General features: G+C 39.5%; 2 protein-coding genes and 1 non-coding gene across 6 annotated transcripts; 2 read left to right on the top strand and 1 right to left on the bottom strand.

The window, feature by feature from the left end:
* The first annotated feature begins 1015 nt into the window (after nucleotides 1–1015).
* Nucleotides 1016–4274, top strand: LOC125207155 (protein IQ-DOMAIN 23-like). Of its 4 annotated transcripts, none has more exons than XM_048106379.1 (4): nucleotides 1016–1537; nucleotides 2787–2978; nucleotides 3125–3193; nucleotides 3299–4274. In XM_048106379.1, exons 1-4 carry the CDS (start codon nucleotides 1184–1186, stop codon nucleotides 4001–4003), a joined length of 1320 nt encoding a protein of 439 aa, XP_047962336.1. In that variant the 5' UTR covers nucleotides 1016–1183; the 3' UTR covers nucleotides 4004–4274. The 4 variants fall into 4 exon arrangements, with proteins under 4 accessions (XP_047962336.1, XP_047962335.1, XP_047962334.1 ...); XM_048106378.1 differs by having other exon boundaries at nucleotides 1017–1537; nucleotides 3122–3193; XM_048106377.1 differs by having other exon boundaries at nucleotides 1018–1537; nucleotides 3296–4274.
* Nucleotides 4275–6599: 2325 nt separating this feature from the next.
* Nucleotides 6600–7254, bottom strand: LOC125203506 (putative non-specific lipid-transfer protein 14). The gene is made up of 2 exons (XM_048101861.1): nucleotides 6861–7254; nucleotides 6600–6769 (listed from the first exon to the last, which is right to left on the bottom strand). Exons 1-2 carry the CDS (start codon nucleotides 7223–7225, stop codon nucleotides 6736–6738), a joined length of 399 nt encoding a protein of 132 aa, XP_047957818.1. The 5' UTR covers nucleotides 7226–7254; the 3' UTR covers nucleotides 6600–6735.
* Nucleotides 7255–15583: 8329 nt separating this feature from the next.
* Nucleotides 15584–15657, top strand: TRNAV-AAC. The gene has a single exon. It is a non-coding gene; the product is annotated as a tRNA-Val (tRNA).
* The last annotated feature ends 2664 nt before the right edge of the window (nucleotides 15658–18321 follow it).

The raw sequence follows: 18321 nt of genomic DNA, 5'->3' as shown, positions 1-18321 counted from the left end.
TCCCTCTGTCCCATTAGAAATGCAACGTTTTCCTTTTTGAGTTGCCCCACTAAAAATGAAACGTTTCCTAAAATGGAAACATCACTCTCTCTACTTTTCCCTCTCTCTTACTTTACTCTCTCTTCATTAACTCACAAAACAACACTTGCATAAAATCCTGTGCCGGAAACCAAATGTTTCATATTTATTGGGACGGAGGGAGTAGAAAACAATAGTTTGTGTGAATAAAAGAGGTGCTATTTTATTTTATTTTTAAATCTTTAATCTCTCCGGCTCATGACCAGATTATCTTAAGATATTAGGAGTATAAAGTATTGTATCCAAAAGTTCAAAACTAAAATCAAGAAATGATATCGGGAGCACTTCATTTTCATATAAAGTTTTGCGAATACGATTCAAATTCACTAGGCTAGAGTAAAGTAGTACTCAATCCGTCCTTCCGTAGCAGAAGCATTTTTTATGAGCACTTGTTTTTAAAAAATAATATTAATAAATAGTTAAAGTGGAGAAAAAGTAAAATAATAGAGATAATAATATTGAGAAAGATTTTATTTATATTATTTTCTCTTTATTGTAATTATTTATTATTATCATTTATCTAAAAGAGTGTTAAAATGAAACATCTCTAATACATAGGGACGGAGGGAGTATTTTAATTTGTAGCAAAATTCTTTTTAGCGTCTCACATTTTTAAATTATTCAAAATTGTGTCCTTAACTTAGTTATATCATTAACTTGCACTTTGACTTGCACCAAAATTTCAGCACTTTCATATCGATTTATTAAATCCTTGCATTAAAACTTGGTCCATGTATAAAAATTGTTAATCTCTATACCAAGAACCGAGAAAGATGAATGCATGTAGCAGTGGGAAAGTTAGTGTTCACTATAAAAATTTGTTCCCCTTAGGTAATAGAGTCAAAATTAAAATGAGTTCTCACTGGACTTTTTTTACCTGCAAAAAGTCCAATTGGATTTTCATAGAAAAGTAGCAACCACCACTACAGCAGTATCGCGCGTGATCACAAGTCTCTCCCTCTCTGTCAAAAAGTTTAAACCTCCCCCACTTCATTAAATACCACCGATTGATCTTCTCATCCAAATTCCTATGCCCTCTCCACCAAAATGCTCACCGCATCTCAACCTCAATCCATCTCTTCATCTCCAATTCCTATAATGCGCCATGGGTAAGGCTGCTAGGTGGTTCCGTTCGCTTTTCTCCTCCAAAAAGGCGCCGCCCAAGGGAAACAACAAGAACAAGTGGAATCCCTCCGATGCTTCCCTCAATTTCAAGAATTACGGGGAGGACCCCATGGCCAGTCCCTACATTGAAGGAATCGACGCCAACAAGCATGCAATAGCGGTGGCCGCCGCCACGGCCGCCGTCGCCGAGGCGGCGCTGGCTGCGGCCCAGGCCGCCGCTCAGGTGGTCCGCTTGACCAGCGGGAGTGGGAGTGGGAGAACTGCCCCAAACATTGCTGATCGGAGGTCTGTATTGGCCGCAGTCAAGATTCAGTCTGCTTTCCGAGCTTATTTGGTTCGTAATTTTGCTTTTTTTTCACCCCCAACTATAAAAATTGTGTCTTTTACTCGATTTATGTTTCTGGTATTCTCTTTTAGTTAAAAAGTGTGTGATTTGTTTGATTATGGAAATGAATCGAAGAGGGTGGAAGCATTAACTGAGTTGTGGTTATGGACTTCAATTTGTGGCCAGGAAGTTTGGGGGGGATGAGAGTCCCTCTTCCGTTTCTTGGATTATGTGATGCAGTCTTTGTCATACATATATATATTTTGTGGGGAATGACAGCAAATCATATACCACTAGTTCCATTCACACATGCTGACAACATGCCCATATTAGTAGATGCTCTTCGACTTTCACCTCTAATAAACAAATATGGTATGTGATTTTGGGGGGAAGTACTGGTTGATGTTATAAGTCATCAAGTAAAGGAGTGGTAGAGGAAAAGAGGGACTCAATTCCACCAAGCTAGTGGCTGTGACATTTCACAATCACTAACATTTAGTTCCTTTGTCTTATAACACAGATGTTGCAGCAATTCTGAGCTGTGATGAATATTTCCCTTTTTCTTTTGGGAGTTTTAGATGCCTGTTATTGTCTGTGGTTTATCCTTTGGTAATGGAATAGGGGCTTTTGTGTTTTACTTTGATGGGAAGTTTGTATATGTCCTTTTATTTGGCCAGTATGAGACATGAAAGCATAGTTTTTAGGATAACAACCATGTGATGCATAACATGTGAAGTTGAAATTTTTCTGGGCGCATGCGAAACAACTTTAAAGTTTTGGTAGCATTCTTTCTGCTTACCAGTTAACGACCGACTATTTTGAATCACAAGTTTTCTTACCTTTGTGCGTGTAAAACAGTGGCGAGTGGGACTTAGATGTCATTAGTGACCAATTTTAAGTAGAATGACGCAACAATGGACTATCACTTGATCTAAACAGTTGCTGCTGCTTATTGAATTGACTAAGACGGTTTACTAGATACATCTCGAGAATCTTGTAATGAAAATCTTAAGACGTTCTTGTAAGGACCTCTTGATAAGCTTGATATACGGTTCTAGGAATCCCGTTGCAGAGCAAGCGAGAAACTCCTGAATATACTTGATTCATAAGTGTTTGGCTTAACTCTGTTGCTTTTTTGTGGTTACTATCTTTTTAGGCATCTATAAGGTCGATTCTTGTTAGTTGTTTACAAATTATTTATGTCATATTTGTCGTGCGACAAAGCAAAGAAGGTATGATGTCTAATGCTTGTTTGTAGGCTAAGAGAGCGTTGAAGGCCCTTAAGGGATTAGTTAAGCTTCAAGCCCTGGTGAGAGGGCACATCGTGAGAAAGCAAAGCGCAGATATGCTCTACCGCATGCAAACAATGGCCAAGATCCAGGCTCGAGCCTCTGCACATCGATCTTACACAGATGCCAGAATTAACTTCTTCTGTAGTTCTAATCATACAGTGAGTCTGCTTTCGGTGCATAAGCATGAACGTGTTTTGTTCAGTTCAAGAATTAGTGGGTTGGAAAAGACATCTGCTGTAATGAACTTCTATGACTCAGTGTGCTGTTCATTAACATTCTGTTCTTGTGTTCAAAATACTAGCAGGGCGTGGGAGGCATCGGAAGAAACGCAGAGAGGTCAAATACTTTGAAACATGGTGGATCTCTTCTTAAGGTAGTTTACTGATGATAATCCCAATTCTACTTACTCACGATATTAAAGAAATCAAGCAAAGAACATTCGTTTATTGTGCCTCGTGGCTTCCTGAAAATGCAGCAGCAGCATTCAAGATCACATATTGGCAACAATGTCGACAAAGAGAAGCCACATCAAGCTTCAAGATGGTTAAATCACTGGATGGAACAAAACGCGCGGAACAACCTCCATGATGAGGCCTCCCTAGAGAGTGGGAATGCTGATGATGAGAGAAATGACAAGATACTGGAGATAGATACATGGAAGCCTAGCCAGAAAACCGGTGGTGACAACAGAGCAATTCCTAACTCCCACAATTTCTCAGCATGGAAGAATAATGACTTAGGACATGACTATTCAAAGAGAGTTTTCTCAAAGCTTCAAAAACCGAATCCTAGTATATCATCCGAGGAAGCAAGGACTGCTGACAACAGCCCGAGAGTACACTCAGCTTCGTCCAGACGAACCAGCAACCTACGGGGCCCGTTCACTCCTGCTCGGAGCGAGTGCTCAAGAAGTGTTTTTGGTGATTATCTTAGTCACCCCAGTTACATGGCAAATACCGAGTCATCTCGGGCTAAAGTCAGGTCTCATAGCGCGCCCAAGCAGAGAACAACACAGCAGGAGGAGCTCGCCTTGAACGCTACACATGGCTGTGATCCTTGGAATATGGACACTATCTCAGAAAGGGGATCTGCATTTAGCAACACATATATGTACTCTGGTCTTTTAAAGAGGCCGGGGACTCCCAGAAACGATGCTGGCTACGGTCGTAGGGCCTACAGATAAATTTCTTTGCCATGATTTTTGTCTGAGCTGCATCATAAAAGTCAGTGTGTGCAGAAGATTCACATATTGCAGGGCATGAAATTGTTGGCAGAACTTATGGTAAGAACTAAGGAGTAGTAGTTTGGAGAAAAGAGCCCATGATTTTCTTGTTTCTTGAAGTTGGCTTTGTAAGTGTGTTTTGTTTGTGATCAGTAATTGTTTGTAAGAATAGATTGAGCTCTTGTGTTTATTTCCAACCATAATAAACAATATTGCACATATTTGATTTGTATTTTCTGCTGTTGTTTATAACATATAATATTGTAGAAGATTGATAATTTGCTGTATTATGATTTATGATTTGTGATTTGATGGCCTCTCTTAAATCTCTCAATTGGCATGCTACAAAAGCTAGTGAAGTTGGATACGTATTTCAAAATTGAATATTTAAAATAAAATGGAGTAAGTCACGAAGGCTGTGACCACTTGGATTACTAATTACTTCAATCACGCAAAATTTCACTTTTGACTCGAGTAACAATCTATGATGATGTCAATGACAATTATAACAATAAGTTAAAATATGATAGTAATAGATACCCCACAAATAGATAGTAAATCTGAATTCAAAATTCCATCAAATTGTTTTGGACAGTACGAGTTTTTTTCTTGAAATTTACCATGCCTATTTAGGGGGGTCGTTGGAAAAATTCACTCTATAGAATGAAATCCCATTTTCTATATAAGGCCATTTCCAACCATTTACACCAAACTCAAACTCATTTTTGAGTATGGGTCACATCAAAAAGTACTTTTACTCCAATCATTTACTCCAAACTCAAACCCAAAAGAATATTCCATATTTATATACTTTTTACACCTTTTTAATTGTACCTACATATTTATTTTAAATTACATATTAGTCCCGCAATATTTTTAATTATGTAAATTAAATAAGTATACAAAATTTTCTTATTAATATATTTATATATTAAATGTACTTTATATATTCAAGATGAACCAGATGACTATGCAACTAGAGCATATTCTTCGTACTTCGACAATATTGGAGGTTCCGGTTCTGATTTACCAAATTATTAGATGACGTTTTTCATTTTATTATAATAATTTGTTGTTCGTGTTTTATTTTATTTTAATGCATTGTGTTTAACTTGCTTTCTTAATAAAGACTTGCTCTATAGTTGTGCGACATCCATCCATAGCTCTTTAGTAAAAATGAATCTCAGCTAAACAACTTCTAAACTATTGACACATAATTGAAACTTTTAAACTATTAATACGGTAAGCAATAATAACAAGATTTTTTAGCAATATTCATTCATATATTTGTAAATTTATTAGTTATTATTTGCTAAAAAAAATATAATTTATTATAATATGGTCAGCTTTCTGATTCCTTTTTAATTTTCTTATGGAAAAATATTTGCAAAATCAAATAGAGAGTGTGTGTGTGATCAGATTTTCTAGACACTAGTAAAACACACGCCAACATATCTCTACTCAACATCCATAGCTCTACTCAATATTTGCAAGGAGTGTCGGCTGATTCAAACTATCAAGTACTCCAATACACAAATTATGGCCGGCTGATTCATGAACCTCCAAATAATATAAAGGACTATTATGCAATATTTAAAACTTTTTTGCAGTAGATACTCAATTTTGGTGTTCACTTCAAATTTGGTGTTGTTTGATTAAAAAATCCAAAAATGGGTATGGGTATGGAGTATGATTGGAGCACATTTTTATACCAAAAATGGGATTTGGTGTATGGTTGGAGGTGGTCTAAGTACATACTATACAATTCAAATCTCCCATCTATTTTCCTCCATTAAACAATAATTACTAAAAAAACATGGAACCAAATTTCAAAAAGACAAGACGTTCATTCCTTTGTCTTTTTTACCTTTTTTTTAAGGGATGAGATTTGTCATTCCTTGAAAGTGAAATGTCTTGAATTATTAGCTCACGGGATGTTTTGTTTATATTCTGTCACATGCTCATAAGGTGAAATACTCAAATAAATATGGAGTATCTATTACGTCTGTGTTACTATTTACAGTTACACTCTGTCAGATTCATCTTTCTTATGAATTACTCTAATTAAATACTACAACGCATGATTGTTGAAATTACAAGGGTTAAACTTAATAGCCAAAAAATACACTATGTTCTGGTCAATTCATGTTTTTATAACGAACTTTAACTTATTAGTAAATTTCCCACAAACTTTTAATTTATTAGTAGTAAATTTCCCACGATTAAATTTTCCAGCAAATTTAAGATTGTGTATTTTAAAGTTTGTATTATTTTTTGTGCTAATACATTATAAGTTCGTTATATGAACTACTACATTGTTTAAGGGACCAGCAGTCAGATAAAGCAGACATCCAAGTACAGCACGTATTGAATTTTTTGACAAATTGACTACCGAAAAAAGTTAATGTATTTTTTCACCATATTTAAAGTTTGTGATAAACACGTTAATTGATCAAAAATTGGTAAGTAGGAGTATATTTTTTTGGCTATTAGCCCAAATTAGAAAATGTAAACATTTGAAGAGATTGTAAAATAGTACCCCCCTGGTACATTCGAATTCAAGTTACTTATCCCATTTTATTTCAATACTCCACTAAAAATTGAAAACTCGATACATTATTCCCATTTTTGAAATAAGAAAAAAAAAGAAAAACCTATTTGCAGTTTGAGTGCATCCATCCACAGCATTGCCTTCACCTTCCTTCAAGCTCAGCAAATTGGTCGATGCTACACAAAATTGAATTTAATTACACACACATACTAATAGTATTAATTAACAGTGAATCGAGATCGAGATCGAGATTGAGAGAGAGAGTACTATTCGCAGTCGGTATTAAGATCAATGGTGAATCCGAGAGAAACACCGCAGAAACCAGGCAAGGTGGCGATTGCGGTGGCGTTAGGGTTGTTTTGGGTAATCAAGTCCATCAAGCAGCGGCAGACGCTGCGGCGGTTGTCGGCTGAGTCAGCGACGTTGTTGAGGGTGGTCATGGCCATACAGCAGGGGGATCCGGGCATCGGATCGGGCGTCCCGTCCTTCACGAAGCTCGAGCACGACGAGATCAATGCCGTCACTGTGCTGCAGTCCGTCGACGAATCCGCCGGAATTGCCGATAGCACTACTATCACCGCCATTCCCACTGCCATATGCCTAATTAATTGCATCATTTTTTCAACCTTCATATTTTTGTTTTTGATTTACTGGAAATTGCTTTGCATTATATTTGGTGGATTCGTTTAGTAGGTGCACAATGTGACTTGTGTGCTACATTTCAATCTGCATGACTTTTAATCATTCTATACTTAAATCCATTTTGTATTATCAAAAATTGTTTTTAAATTTCAGATGACCATCATTTTAATATAAAAATTGATAGGGTTGAACTATTGTTAGTATAAAAATTGATAGGGTTGACCCTAAACCCTAAATCCTAATATAAAAATTGATAAAATAAAAAAAAATAAACAGAGAAAATGGTTGAACTAATGTTAGTATAAAATACAATTTAAGTCATTAAAAATAAACTAATCATAATTAATAGACAGACTAATATAAAAAAAATTAATTTTTATCAAGTTATTCCACTTAAGGATTATAAGTCATGCAGACATTTTGGTTGATTTATTAACATCGTGTTAGATTAAAGTAATCACGTTATATTTTGATTATGTGGCTCATTAATTTAAGCCAAACCGGCCACCGGCCATCAACTAAAACCTCCTCCCAGTAGTTTGGGGAAGATTAATTATGATTGGACTGTTGAGAAACCTTGATTTATAATGTTCAATTGATTAAGGTTTCCTTCCTATGAATAAAAGGTTTGACTAAGGTTTCCTTGTAAGCACAAAAAAGTTTAATTGGGATTTTCTTCTGAAAAAATGTTTGATTATGGCTTCCTTCTGAAAAAAAAGCCTGATTAAGGTTTCGGTCTGATATGAAAAGAAGGTTTGGTTAAGGTTTCTGATACGAGCTTACTCATATCGGGGTTTGGCAACGAGGGATCACCGGAGGATAGAAGGTCCATTCGCAAGAAATCTTCCCGTCGAGCAACCGTGTGTCGCCCAACTAGGGTTAGGGCAGCGGAAATAACTTGCAAAGATTAAAGAGCAGAAAAATTAGGTAAATTCTGTTGTATTAACATTGATAATAATGTACAGAATCTCTATTTATAATAACTAAGGACTCTAGGGTTGGTTCGACCTCCTAAGTATCTCGGTAAAAAAACAACAAAGAAAGCCCGACACGGATCTTATAATTATGCTCGACTCGAAATACTTTAATCAAAATAGTTCAAAAAGAAATAACGTAAAAAATTTAAAATAACTAAGTCAACGTGAGACATAGTCTTGGTATCTCTCGGGTTTCCGGGTATTCTGTTTGAGCCGGTCCTTCGTCTTCCTTGTCTCTCCTACTTGATCTACTTCTTTGCGCGCCACTGTCGGTGTTCCGGTCTGCTCATTCACCTCCAAGTCTTCGTCCCTTCCCTCGGGTGCCACACAATGGCGGACTGATACGGACCCGCATCAGTCCGTCACCGCCCAAGGCAGACCGGCGAGGGCGCAAGAGGATACGAGTGGTCAGCCGGGGATACCGCCATCTATCGCGACAACGAAAGGGAAGCGGAACGTTCGCCCGCCCGAAAGATTGGGCGAATTCGTTCCCAAATAGATATCGAGTCTTTTTATTCATTTTTTCTATTTTCTTTCCTTTTTGAATAATTAGTATTTTGTTATTTATTTTTGCAGTACGAGTCGAGCATATCTATAAGCTCCGTCTTGGGTTTTCTTTGTTGATTTTTTCCCAGGATGAATAGGATTAGGTCGAATCAACCCTAGGGTCCTTAGTTTATAAATAGGGCAATTGTACGAACTTTATCATTATGAATAAACTTACTAATTGCCCACAAATCTTGGATTCAATCGACAACCTTAGTTTCTCACGCTGCCCGACGGAAAACCGCGCACAGCCTGAATTACTAGCTTACCGCCGACCCTACGTTAGGGCGCCGGAAACGCGTTTGATCGCCGGAACTCGACCGTCGATCCTAGTTAAGGAGGGAGTCCTTAACAACTGGTGCTTTCATCCGTGTACTCATGCGACGGAACAATTACAACAACGGCAAGGCGGTTTGGGGAACCCCACGCCATGACAATTACCCTCCGAACCGTTTCGGGGGAAGACTGACAACCGCGGGGCGCGGTAATGGCGGCGGGAACCACCGCACGCCAGGGGATGACGGAGAGTTCGATGGCCGTGGGCCGCAGGACAATCTGCAGGACGATAACATGAATACTAAGCTTGATCGCTTGTTGGAGAAATTTGACCAGTTCGACATATGGAGGGATGAGACCAACCGTAAATTTGACAATCTGGGTCCGATTTTGAACCGTGAGACCGACCTTCTGTTCGGGTTTGATGATGGAGAGGACGGCGATTATGACGAGGTCCACCGTCGAAGGTTTGGAGACAGGGGAAATCAGCCTCATAACCCTAATCTGGGTTTCCGAGAGAACGTCCCTGAGGAGAGAGGACGTCGCGAGGGCAGAGGTCGGAACGGCCCAGGTTGGGAGTAGCCGGGCACCCGACAGGCGCGTTTTATTCCTGGCGGGAACGAACCTCCATTTGAACGACCGGCTACATGTTGGGACCCTCCCCAACGTTATCATAACAATGTCCAGGGTTATGAAAAGCCACAGCGCGTCAAGATGAACCCACCACGCTTCGATGGTTCTGACGCAACCAATTGGGTATCTAGGGTTCAGTATTACTTTGACCATCTCATGATGTCGGATGCTCAACGGCTACATTATGCAGTAATGCTATTTGACCCACCGGCGTCAGAATGGGTCTTCAATTATTGCAAGAACACAGAGTTCGTCACATGGCAGGATTTTTTGGTGGACGTACGCCATCGCTTCGACAGACAAAGTTTTAAGAATTATTTTGGGTTGATCGCTAAATTAACTCAGACAGGGACAGTTTTGGAGTATCACGATACGTTTGAAAAATATCTCAATAGGGTTCAGGGTGTTCCAGAGTCGGAATTATTCACCTTGTTCGTGGCCGGCCTTAAACCGGACATGCAGGAACGCCTACGTCTCCACCGCCCGGCGTCTCTGGCAGAGGCAATGGCACTGGCCTTGGAATTGGCCGACACATCGGTCGACCAACCACCGCAGACCCAACCCTCTTCAACCTCGCGACGTCCTTGGCAGAATCGGGACAGTCGGGCGTCGACAGCAGCCACGGCCGCACCTACGGCTACTCAGCCAACCTCGAGTTCAGGTCAGGCAGCCACGACGCCGAGCAGGGGTCTGGGGCTGTGTTGGCATTGCCCGGAAAAGTGGGTCATTGGTCACGTTTGTAAACAGCGATTACTACTGTGCATTGGATATTTTTGAACAAGACACACCAGATGAGCTATTTGCAGCAGACATCTCTCACATCCATGCAATGAATGGTGACCGGAAGTCACGACCCTTGAAAGTAGTGGGACACATACAAGAGATGGAAGTCTGCATCCTCATTGATACTGGCAGTGATAGAGACTTCCTTCACCCAAGGATAGCAGGGTCTTTGCACTTACCCCTGTCCCCCATTCGGCCCTTTAGGGTATATGTCGGGAATGGCGAGGCACTACTATGCACACATGTGGCGCGCAAAACAAAGTTGTCGGTACAGGGGAACGTGTTTACAGTGGACCTCCACATCTTGCCGATACACGGCCCGGACATTATATTGGGCATGAATTGGCTTGAATCTCTAGGCAAGGTCACGGCAGACTTCGTTGGCAAGACGCTCGAATTTACACAAGATTCCAAACTGATTACTCTGCGCAGGATCGTACCCCCACCAAGCCGTGTAAATTTGCAATCACTGTCTTCGTTGGTCAGCCACAGTGCGAGTCTGGAGTGTTATGAAATCTGGCTGCTAGAACCGGAGACGCAAACACAACCAGGAGCTAGTCAAGATGAATTTCCACTGGGCTTACCGCCGAATGTGTTGACGGCCCTGGAAGGGTTTCGCCAGGTCTTCGCGATCTCGGAGGGGGTGCCACCTAAACGACCTTATGACCATCGCATTCACCTCTTACCCGGGTCGCGCTCGATCAACGTAAGGCCGTACCGCTATCCCTATTTTCAGAAAAACGAAATTGAGCGCCAGGTCCGGGAAATGCTTGAGCAGGGAATAATTCAGCGGAGCAGCAGTCCGTTCTCGTCCCCGGTCCTTCTTATCCGCAAGAAAGATGGCACATTTCATTTTTGTATTGATTACAGGGCTTTGAATAACGCGACGGTACCCGATCACTTTCCTATTCCAACAGCGGACGAGTTGTTCGATGAATTGGGCGGAGCCAGGGTGTTTACCAAATTGGACCTTCGTTCCGGGTATCACCAAATCCGGATGCATGATGAGGACATTTTCAAGACTGCGTTCAGGACGCACAATGGCCACTTTGAGTTTCTTGTAATGCCTTTCGGTCTGACGAACGCGCCGTCTACGTTTTAGGCAGCTATGAACGCGATATTCCAGCCGATGCTCCGGAAGTTCGTGATAGTATTTTTTGATGACATCTTGGTTTACAGCGCAAGCATAGCAGAGCATGGCGAACATTTGACAGCAGTCCTTACCGTCCTCAGGGAAAACAACTTCTTTGTTAAGATGTCTAAATGTTCTTTCTGCAGTACGACAGTTGAATATTTGGGCCACTTAATCACGGCAGGATTACTGAAGGCCGACCCCAGTAAAATCGAGGCAATGACGGCGTGGCCTACGCCCAAGAATGTGAAGCAGCTCCGAGGGTTTTTGGGTTTAACAGGCTATTATCGACGTTTTATTGCCCAGTATGCCTTGATCGCAGCTCCGTTGACAGATCTACTTAAAAAGGACGCATTTATATGGTCTGCGGGAGCGGAATCGAGCTTTCAAGATTTAAAGGAGGCCATGACAAGCGCACCGGTTCTGCGTCTTCCCGACTTTGATAAACCTTTTTGCATAGAGACTGATGCCTCTGACACCGGCATTGGCGCGGTCTTGTTACAGGACAACCATCCTATCGCTTACTTAGTAAAAAGTTGGGCCCCCGACGCCGAGCTGCGTCGACATACCATAAAGAATTATACGCCATAGTGGAGGCCGTGCAAAAATGGCAGCAATATTTGCTAAGACGGGAGTTTGTCATCCGGAGTGATCAGAAAAGCCTTAAGGAGCTACTTCAGCAAGTGGTTCAAACTCCGGACCAACAATTATATGTGCGTAAATTACTGGGCTATAAGTTTGTGATCGAGTACAAGAAGGGAACCTTGAATCGCGTAGCGGATGCTTTGTCCCGGCAGGAAAGATCGTCGGCGATAGGGGAGATACCGAGGGACGACGCTGCAGCGAATCCGAGTGCCGACGCGCTGTCGAGCGGCGCCCTTTTGAGTGCTGTGGCCCACCCGGTTCCCCAGTTGTTGGAAATGCTACGCCAAGAGGCAGCCTCGTCCCCAGAAATGAGGGAGATTGTTATGGAAATCAAGGAGGGCAGTGCACCGCCCCATCTGACATTTGTAGCAGGGTTGGTTTATTACAACCGACGGATTTTTGTGGGGTCTCGCTCTTCCGCTCGCACGCCTATTTTGACAGAGTATCATAGCTCGCCGTCGGCTGGCCATCCGGGATTTGAACGGACCCTTAGACGGGTGTCCGCTAATTTTTTCTGGGCAAATATGAAGAAGGAGGTAAAGCGTTTTGTAGACGCTTGCGTGGTTTTCCAGACGACGAAGTATTGTACCCAGAAGCCGGCTGGTCTATTGCAGCCCTTACCTATTCCAACTCAGGTATGGGAGGACGTTTCAATGGACTTCATCACAGGGCTTCCCCAGTCGAGAGGGTACACGGTTATTATGGTGGTGGTGGATCGCTTATCCAAGTACGCGCATTTTGCGCTGTTGCCAATGCGATTCGACGCCTTGAGGGTAGCCCATTTGTTTATTAACACCGTTGTTCGTCACCACGGTTTTCCCAATACTCTGGTGTCAGACCGGGACTCGGTCTTCTTGAATCAATTTTGGGAGGACTTGATGCGTCTTAGTGGTACAAAGCTGAATTTTTCAACGGCCTATCATCCCCAATCGGACGGGCAGACGGAGGTCCGGAATAGAGGTCTGGAGCAGTATTTGCGAGCTTTCACGCCAGACAGACCCTCGAAGTGGGCAAATTTTCTTCCTTGGGCGGAATTGGCCCTTAACTGCTTTCACCATGCGGGATTGGCCATGTCGCCTTTCAAGGCGCTATACGGCAGGGAGCCGCCGAGCTTGATCTTCGCTCTTCCGTCGGCGGCAACGCCGCCGTCTGTCGCCGAGTTAATCCGTGAACGGGGGGCTTTGTTGGTGGAGCTACGCCGTAACTTGGAGCATGCACAACAAAGGATGCGGGACGCTGCAAATAAACATCGTCGGCATGTAGAATTTAAGGAGGGCGATAAGGTGTTACTTAAGCTGCAGCCCTACAGGCAGCACTCGGTCGCGCGACCGTTGTCGGCAAAGCTGGCCCGTCGTTTTTACGGACCATTTGAAGTTATAGCACGTATCGGTCAGGTGGCGTACAAGTTAAAGTTGCCAGAGGGCAGTCGGATCCACAATGTCTTTCATGTGAGGCTACTTAAGCCATTTGTGGAAGGAGATGAGGAAGGGGTTGCTGCGGCATTACCTTCGGATTTTTTAGATGATCGGCCGGTGGTCTATCCGGTGAGGGTGCTGGATCGCCGAGTTTTGTGGCACGAGGATCAACCGAAGGAGCATGTGTTGGTTGGGTGGTCGGATGGCACGGAATCGCCATCGTGGGAACCGTTAGAGGTCATTGAGCGTCAATTTCCCAATGTGCTCCTTGAGGACAAGGAGGTTGCTATCGAGGGGGGGGGGGGTTGATACGGACCCGCATCAGTCCGTCACCGCCCAAGGCAGACCGGCGAGGGCGCAAGAGGATACGAGTGGTCAGCCGGGGATACCGCCATCTATCGCGACAACGAAAGGGAAGCGGAACGTTCGCCCGCCCGAAAGATTGGGCGAATTCGTTCCCAAATAGATATCGAGTCTTTTTATTCCTTTTTTCTATTTTCTTTCCTTTTTGAATAATTAGTATTTTGTTTTATATTTTTGCAGTACGAGTCGAGCATATCTATAAGCTTCGTCTTGGATTTTCTTTGTTGATTCTTTCCCAGGATGAATAGGATTAGGTCGAATCAACCATAGGGTCCTTAGTTTATAAATAGGGCAATTGTACGAACTTTATCATTATGAATAAACTTACCAATTGCCCACAAATCTTGGATTCAATCGACAACCTTAGTTTCTCACGCTGCCCGACGGAAAACCGCGCACAGCCTGAATTACTAGCTTACGCCCGACCCTATGTTAGGGCGCCGGAAACGCGTTTGATCGCCGGAACTCGACCGCCGATCCTAGTTAAGGAGGGAGTCCTTAACACGGACCCACCTTAGAACAGTGTAACAATTGCAAGTGCTACTCAATTCAATTCTTTTTCTGTTTTATTTTATTGAAACAATTTATTTATCTTTTTTTTTCAGATTTTCGCTTTATCAAAACAATTACAAACTTCTGTAGCATATATATATATATATATAATAATAATAATAATAATAATAATAATAATAATAATAATAATAATAATAATAATAATAAAATAAAAATGGAGTATGAGTATCTATGAATTTTCAATTTTATAAAAATAATTGAATTTTTGCTTAAATTATTTATGTTCACAAGGTTTACTTCTAAAATATATTTTATCTATAAAAAAAATTGAAACTTTACTCAAATATTATATATCCAAAAGATTTGATTACCGCATAAAGATTTATTTTTAAACTACTCCTATATATTTCTCGTTTAGTAATTATATTCGTGTCTATACAAGACATTCATTACTAAGAGAATGAAAAACATTGTTCTGATTTTAAGCTCCTATAACTATTTTTCGTACCTCCGAATCTACAATCCTGGATCCATTGCTGGTGCCACATTGGTGGGTAGCGTTGCCTCCTTACTCGTATCAGTTTCCTCTGTGTATAAAAAGGCATGATTAAGTTTCTATTAGAGAAAAATGGTTCATATAATAAGGTTTTGACGTCCAACTTCAAATTTGAATCCAAATTTAAAATTATAAATTTGCAACGATTTAGTGATTGTTTAAAATGAATGGACAAAATTGAATGATCATTATTTGTTTTGAATTGCTCGATTTTCTACTTTATTTCCATTTTAATTACTTTAGTGCTATGCTTTGCTTCCCCCTCCCTTGGGCCTTGGGCTTGGTTTTCTAAACGTCAATTGTTTAGATGCAGTTTTTTTTCAATGAAAAGATTATTTTCCCCCTCCCTTGGGCCTTGGGCTTGGTTTTCTAAACGTCAATTGTTTAGATGCAGTTTTTTTTCAATGAAAAGATTATTTCATCCGCAGAATTGGCCTCGTATTGATATCATCCAATACACCACTTTACTTTCTTTCATATTAATAAACTGGAGATCAATGAACAAGCTTGGTTTCGTGGTGTAGTTGGTTATCACGTCAGTCTAACACACTGAAGGTCTCCGGTTCGAGTCCGGGCGAAGCCATTTTTTTTCATTCTATTTTTTTTTTATATTCAATTATCTCTTGTTTAAATATTTTTTTAACATAATAGGAGTATGGTACTTGGCGAATCTCATCTCAATTTTTCTCAAGTCTCATTTATTTCCAATATGACCATAATTATGAGTAAAGTAATGCATCTGTGCAGACGTTACAAAGCATAATTCATGTGAATTACTTACAGTAAATATATTGTCCTTTATTCTTGAAAATTAAATATATAAATACCTTAACATATAAACATATTGTCCTTTTTATTTTAAAAAATAAATCTATACAGTACTCATATATTATCTGCAGTCTTCATCTTTAGATAACTAGATGCCTTACGCTTTTTCAAAATGAAATAATAATACATTTTTGTGTTTAGATACACAAGCGGACACCCAAAATAAATATAATACTCCTATATCAAACTAATTATTAGTATTATTTAGTAGTACGTACTCTTTATAAATCTTTGTATCCAACTTGCAATAATTTAAAATGATTGTTTTTGGTTCGCTTTTGTGATATTTTTTGCTAATAAATCTCGTATTTTGAAACGGCATGTAGTAATTTTTAATGGACAGATTTGGTTGGGGATATTTGATTGTAACATAGTACTACTACTTAATAAAATATCAATTATAGTAAGAGCATTCCACCGTCCATTTTCAGCCGTAGTCTAAGCTGCTCGCATTTTGAGAATGTTTCATTTTTTAAATTCTAATATATTATTGTATTTATAAACAACAAATCTATGTGACTAAATTTTGTATAACTAAAAACTAATTTATTTAAAAAAATAGGTTTATTTATGCATTTAATTAAAATATATGAATACATATGTAGTATATGGAAAGTGCATAATATTATGGTCATATATTTATGATTTATATATAATTTTTTTATTTTTTGGGAACCATAAATATAATTAATGTATACTTTAATTCAAATTTTTAAAAAAATAGGAAGGAAATTCAAATATAAAAATAAAAAATAAGGTTAAAGGCTAATAAATCTTTTTAACTTATCCACTTACTATATTTATTATTTTAATATAATTAATGCATCAAATTATTAATTTAACCTTATTTTGGTTGTTTATCGTTACTCATAAACAATTGTTATCATTACTCCCATTAATATATTATTGTATATATAAAACCATTGTTTCTCACCTTTTCCAGTGTCCCTTCGTTCCACTCTCATTCTATATTCTCTTTCTACATCTCTCCAAAACCCGTCAAGATTGAAGATTAACTATGATTAGACTGTTGAGGAAACTTGATTAATAAGGTACTCCCTCCATCCGCGAATAAGAGTCCTGTTTTTCCATTTTAGTCCGTCCGCGAATAAGAGTCCCGGTTCACTTTTACCATAAATGGTAATAGGGTCCCACCTTCCAATAACTCATTTCAGTCACATTTCATTTAAAACTACTCCCTCCGTCCAACAATAGGAGTCCCATTTCTTATCGGTGCGGGTTTTAAGAAATGTTAAGAAAAGTGAGTGGAAGAAAGTTAGTGGAATAGGGGTCCCACTTGTATATATTAGTTTTAAATGATATGTGAGTGAATTGTGGGGCCTCTTTACCATTTATGGTAATTATGAACCGGGACTCCTATTCGTGGACGGACCAAAATGGAAAAACGGGACTCCTATTCGCGGACGGAGGGAGTAATATATACAAGTGGGACCCCTATTCCACTAACTTTTTCCATCCACTTTTCTTAACATTTCTTAAAACTCGTGCCGCCCATTAATGAGACTCCTAATGGCGGACGGTGGGAGTATAATTTATTGAAGTGTCCTTTCTATGAATAAAAGGTTTGATTAATGTTTTCTTTTAGAGTTGTGGTTTCCTCCTAAAACTGGTTAGGTTAAGGTTCCCACCTGAAAAAGGCTTGATTAAAGGCTTTCTGTATATAATAACAACTAACAAGGTTTGATTAAAGTTTCTTTGAGAAGAAAAAGGTTCATATAAGGCTTTGACGTCCAATTTAAAAAATTTAATCTAAATTTAAAATTAAGAATTTGCAACGATTTAGTAACCGTTTAAAACGAATATTGGACAAGATTGAACAATCATTAGTGATATCAAAGATGTAAATTACTAAGTCGTAGCTTTATATATATATATATATATATATATATATAGGGGTGTGTTAGGGTCCTTACAGCATCTTAGCGTAAAACACAGCACAAATCACAGCCCTTGGATCATTAGATTGGATGGCTGTGATTTGTTACATTATGATACTAAAAATCTACATTATTAGGCGAGGTACATTATTAGACTAGAAATGTACATTGTAAGACTAAAACTATACATTTCTAAACTAAAATGCTACATTATTAAACTAAAATGCTACATTATTATCCGAGCTACATTATTAGTCTAAAATTCTACATTATTAGATGACACGTGGCATTAATCTAACCATTAGATCATATGATCCAATGGACTGCAAGTGTTTTGAGTTTTACTTATACTTAGCGTTCTGACCTGAATACATCCCTATATATACATATATATAGGGGTGCATTATAATGATAACCCCAATTTGTGTGATAACCCTATAACTAAATCTCCACCACACATTTTTAAAATATATGGTCTAGATTTAATCTAACAAAAACTATCATTTTATCAAATAAAACTA

This window comes from Salvia hispanica, chromosome 2 (assembly GCF_023119035.1).
Source record: "Salvia hispanica cultivar TCC Black 2014 chromosome 2, UniMelb_Shisp_WGS_1.0, whole genome shotgun sequence".
Lineage (NCBI taxonomy): Eukaryota > Viridiplantae > Streptophyta > Magnoliopsida > Lamiales > Lamiaceae > Salvia > Salvia hispanica.
Note: the sequence above shows the minus strand (reverse complement) of the source record. Positions and strands in the feature narration are given on the sequence as shown.

What these genes read in the sequence shown, in the direction of transcription:
- LOC125207155 (XM_048106376.1), top strand. Translation starts at nt 1,184, where the DNA reads ATGGGTAAGGCTGCTAGGTGGTTCCGTTCGCTTTTCTCCTCCAAAAAG. An exon ending in TCTGTAGTTCTAATCATACA is followed by an intron (nt 2,979 to 3,121) that starts GTGAGTCTGCTT and finishes TCAAAATACTAG; the next exon opens with CAGGGCGTGGGAGGCATCGG. An exon ending in ATGGTGGATCTCTTCTTAAG is followed by an intron (nt 3,194 to 3,295) that starts GTAGTTTACTGA and finishes CTGAAAATGCAG; the next exon opens with CAGCAGCATTCAAGATCACA.
- LOC125203506 (XM_048101861.1), bottom strand. Translation starts at nt 7,225, where the DNA reads ATGAAGGTTGAAAAAATGATGCAATTAATTAGGCATATGGCAGTGGGA. An exon ending in CTTAATACCGACTGCGAATA is followed by an intron (nt 6,770 to 6,860) that starts GTACTCTCTCTC and finishes AATTTTGTGTAG; the next exon opens with CATCGACCAATTTGCTGAGC.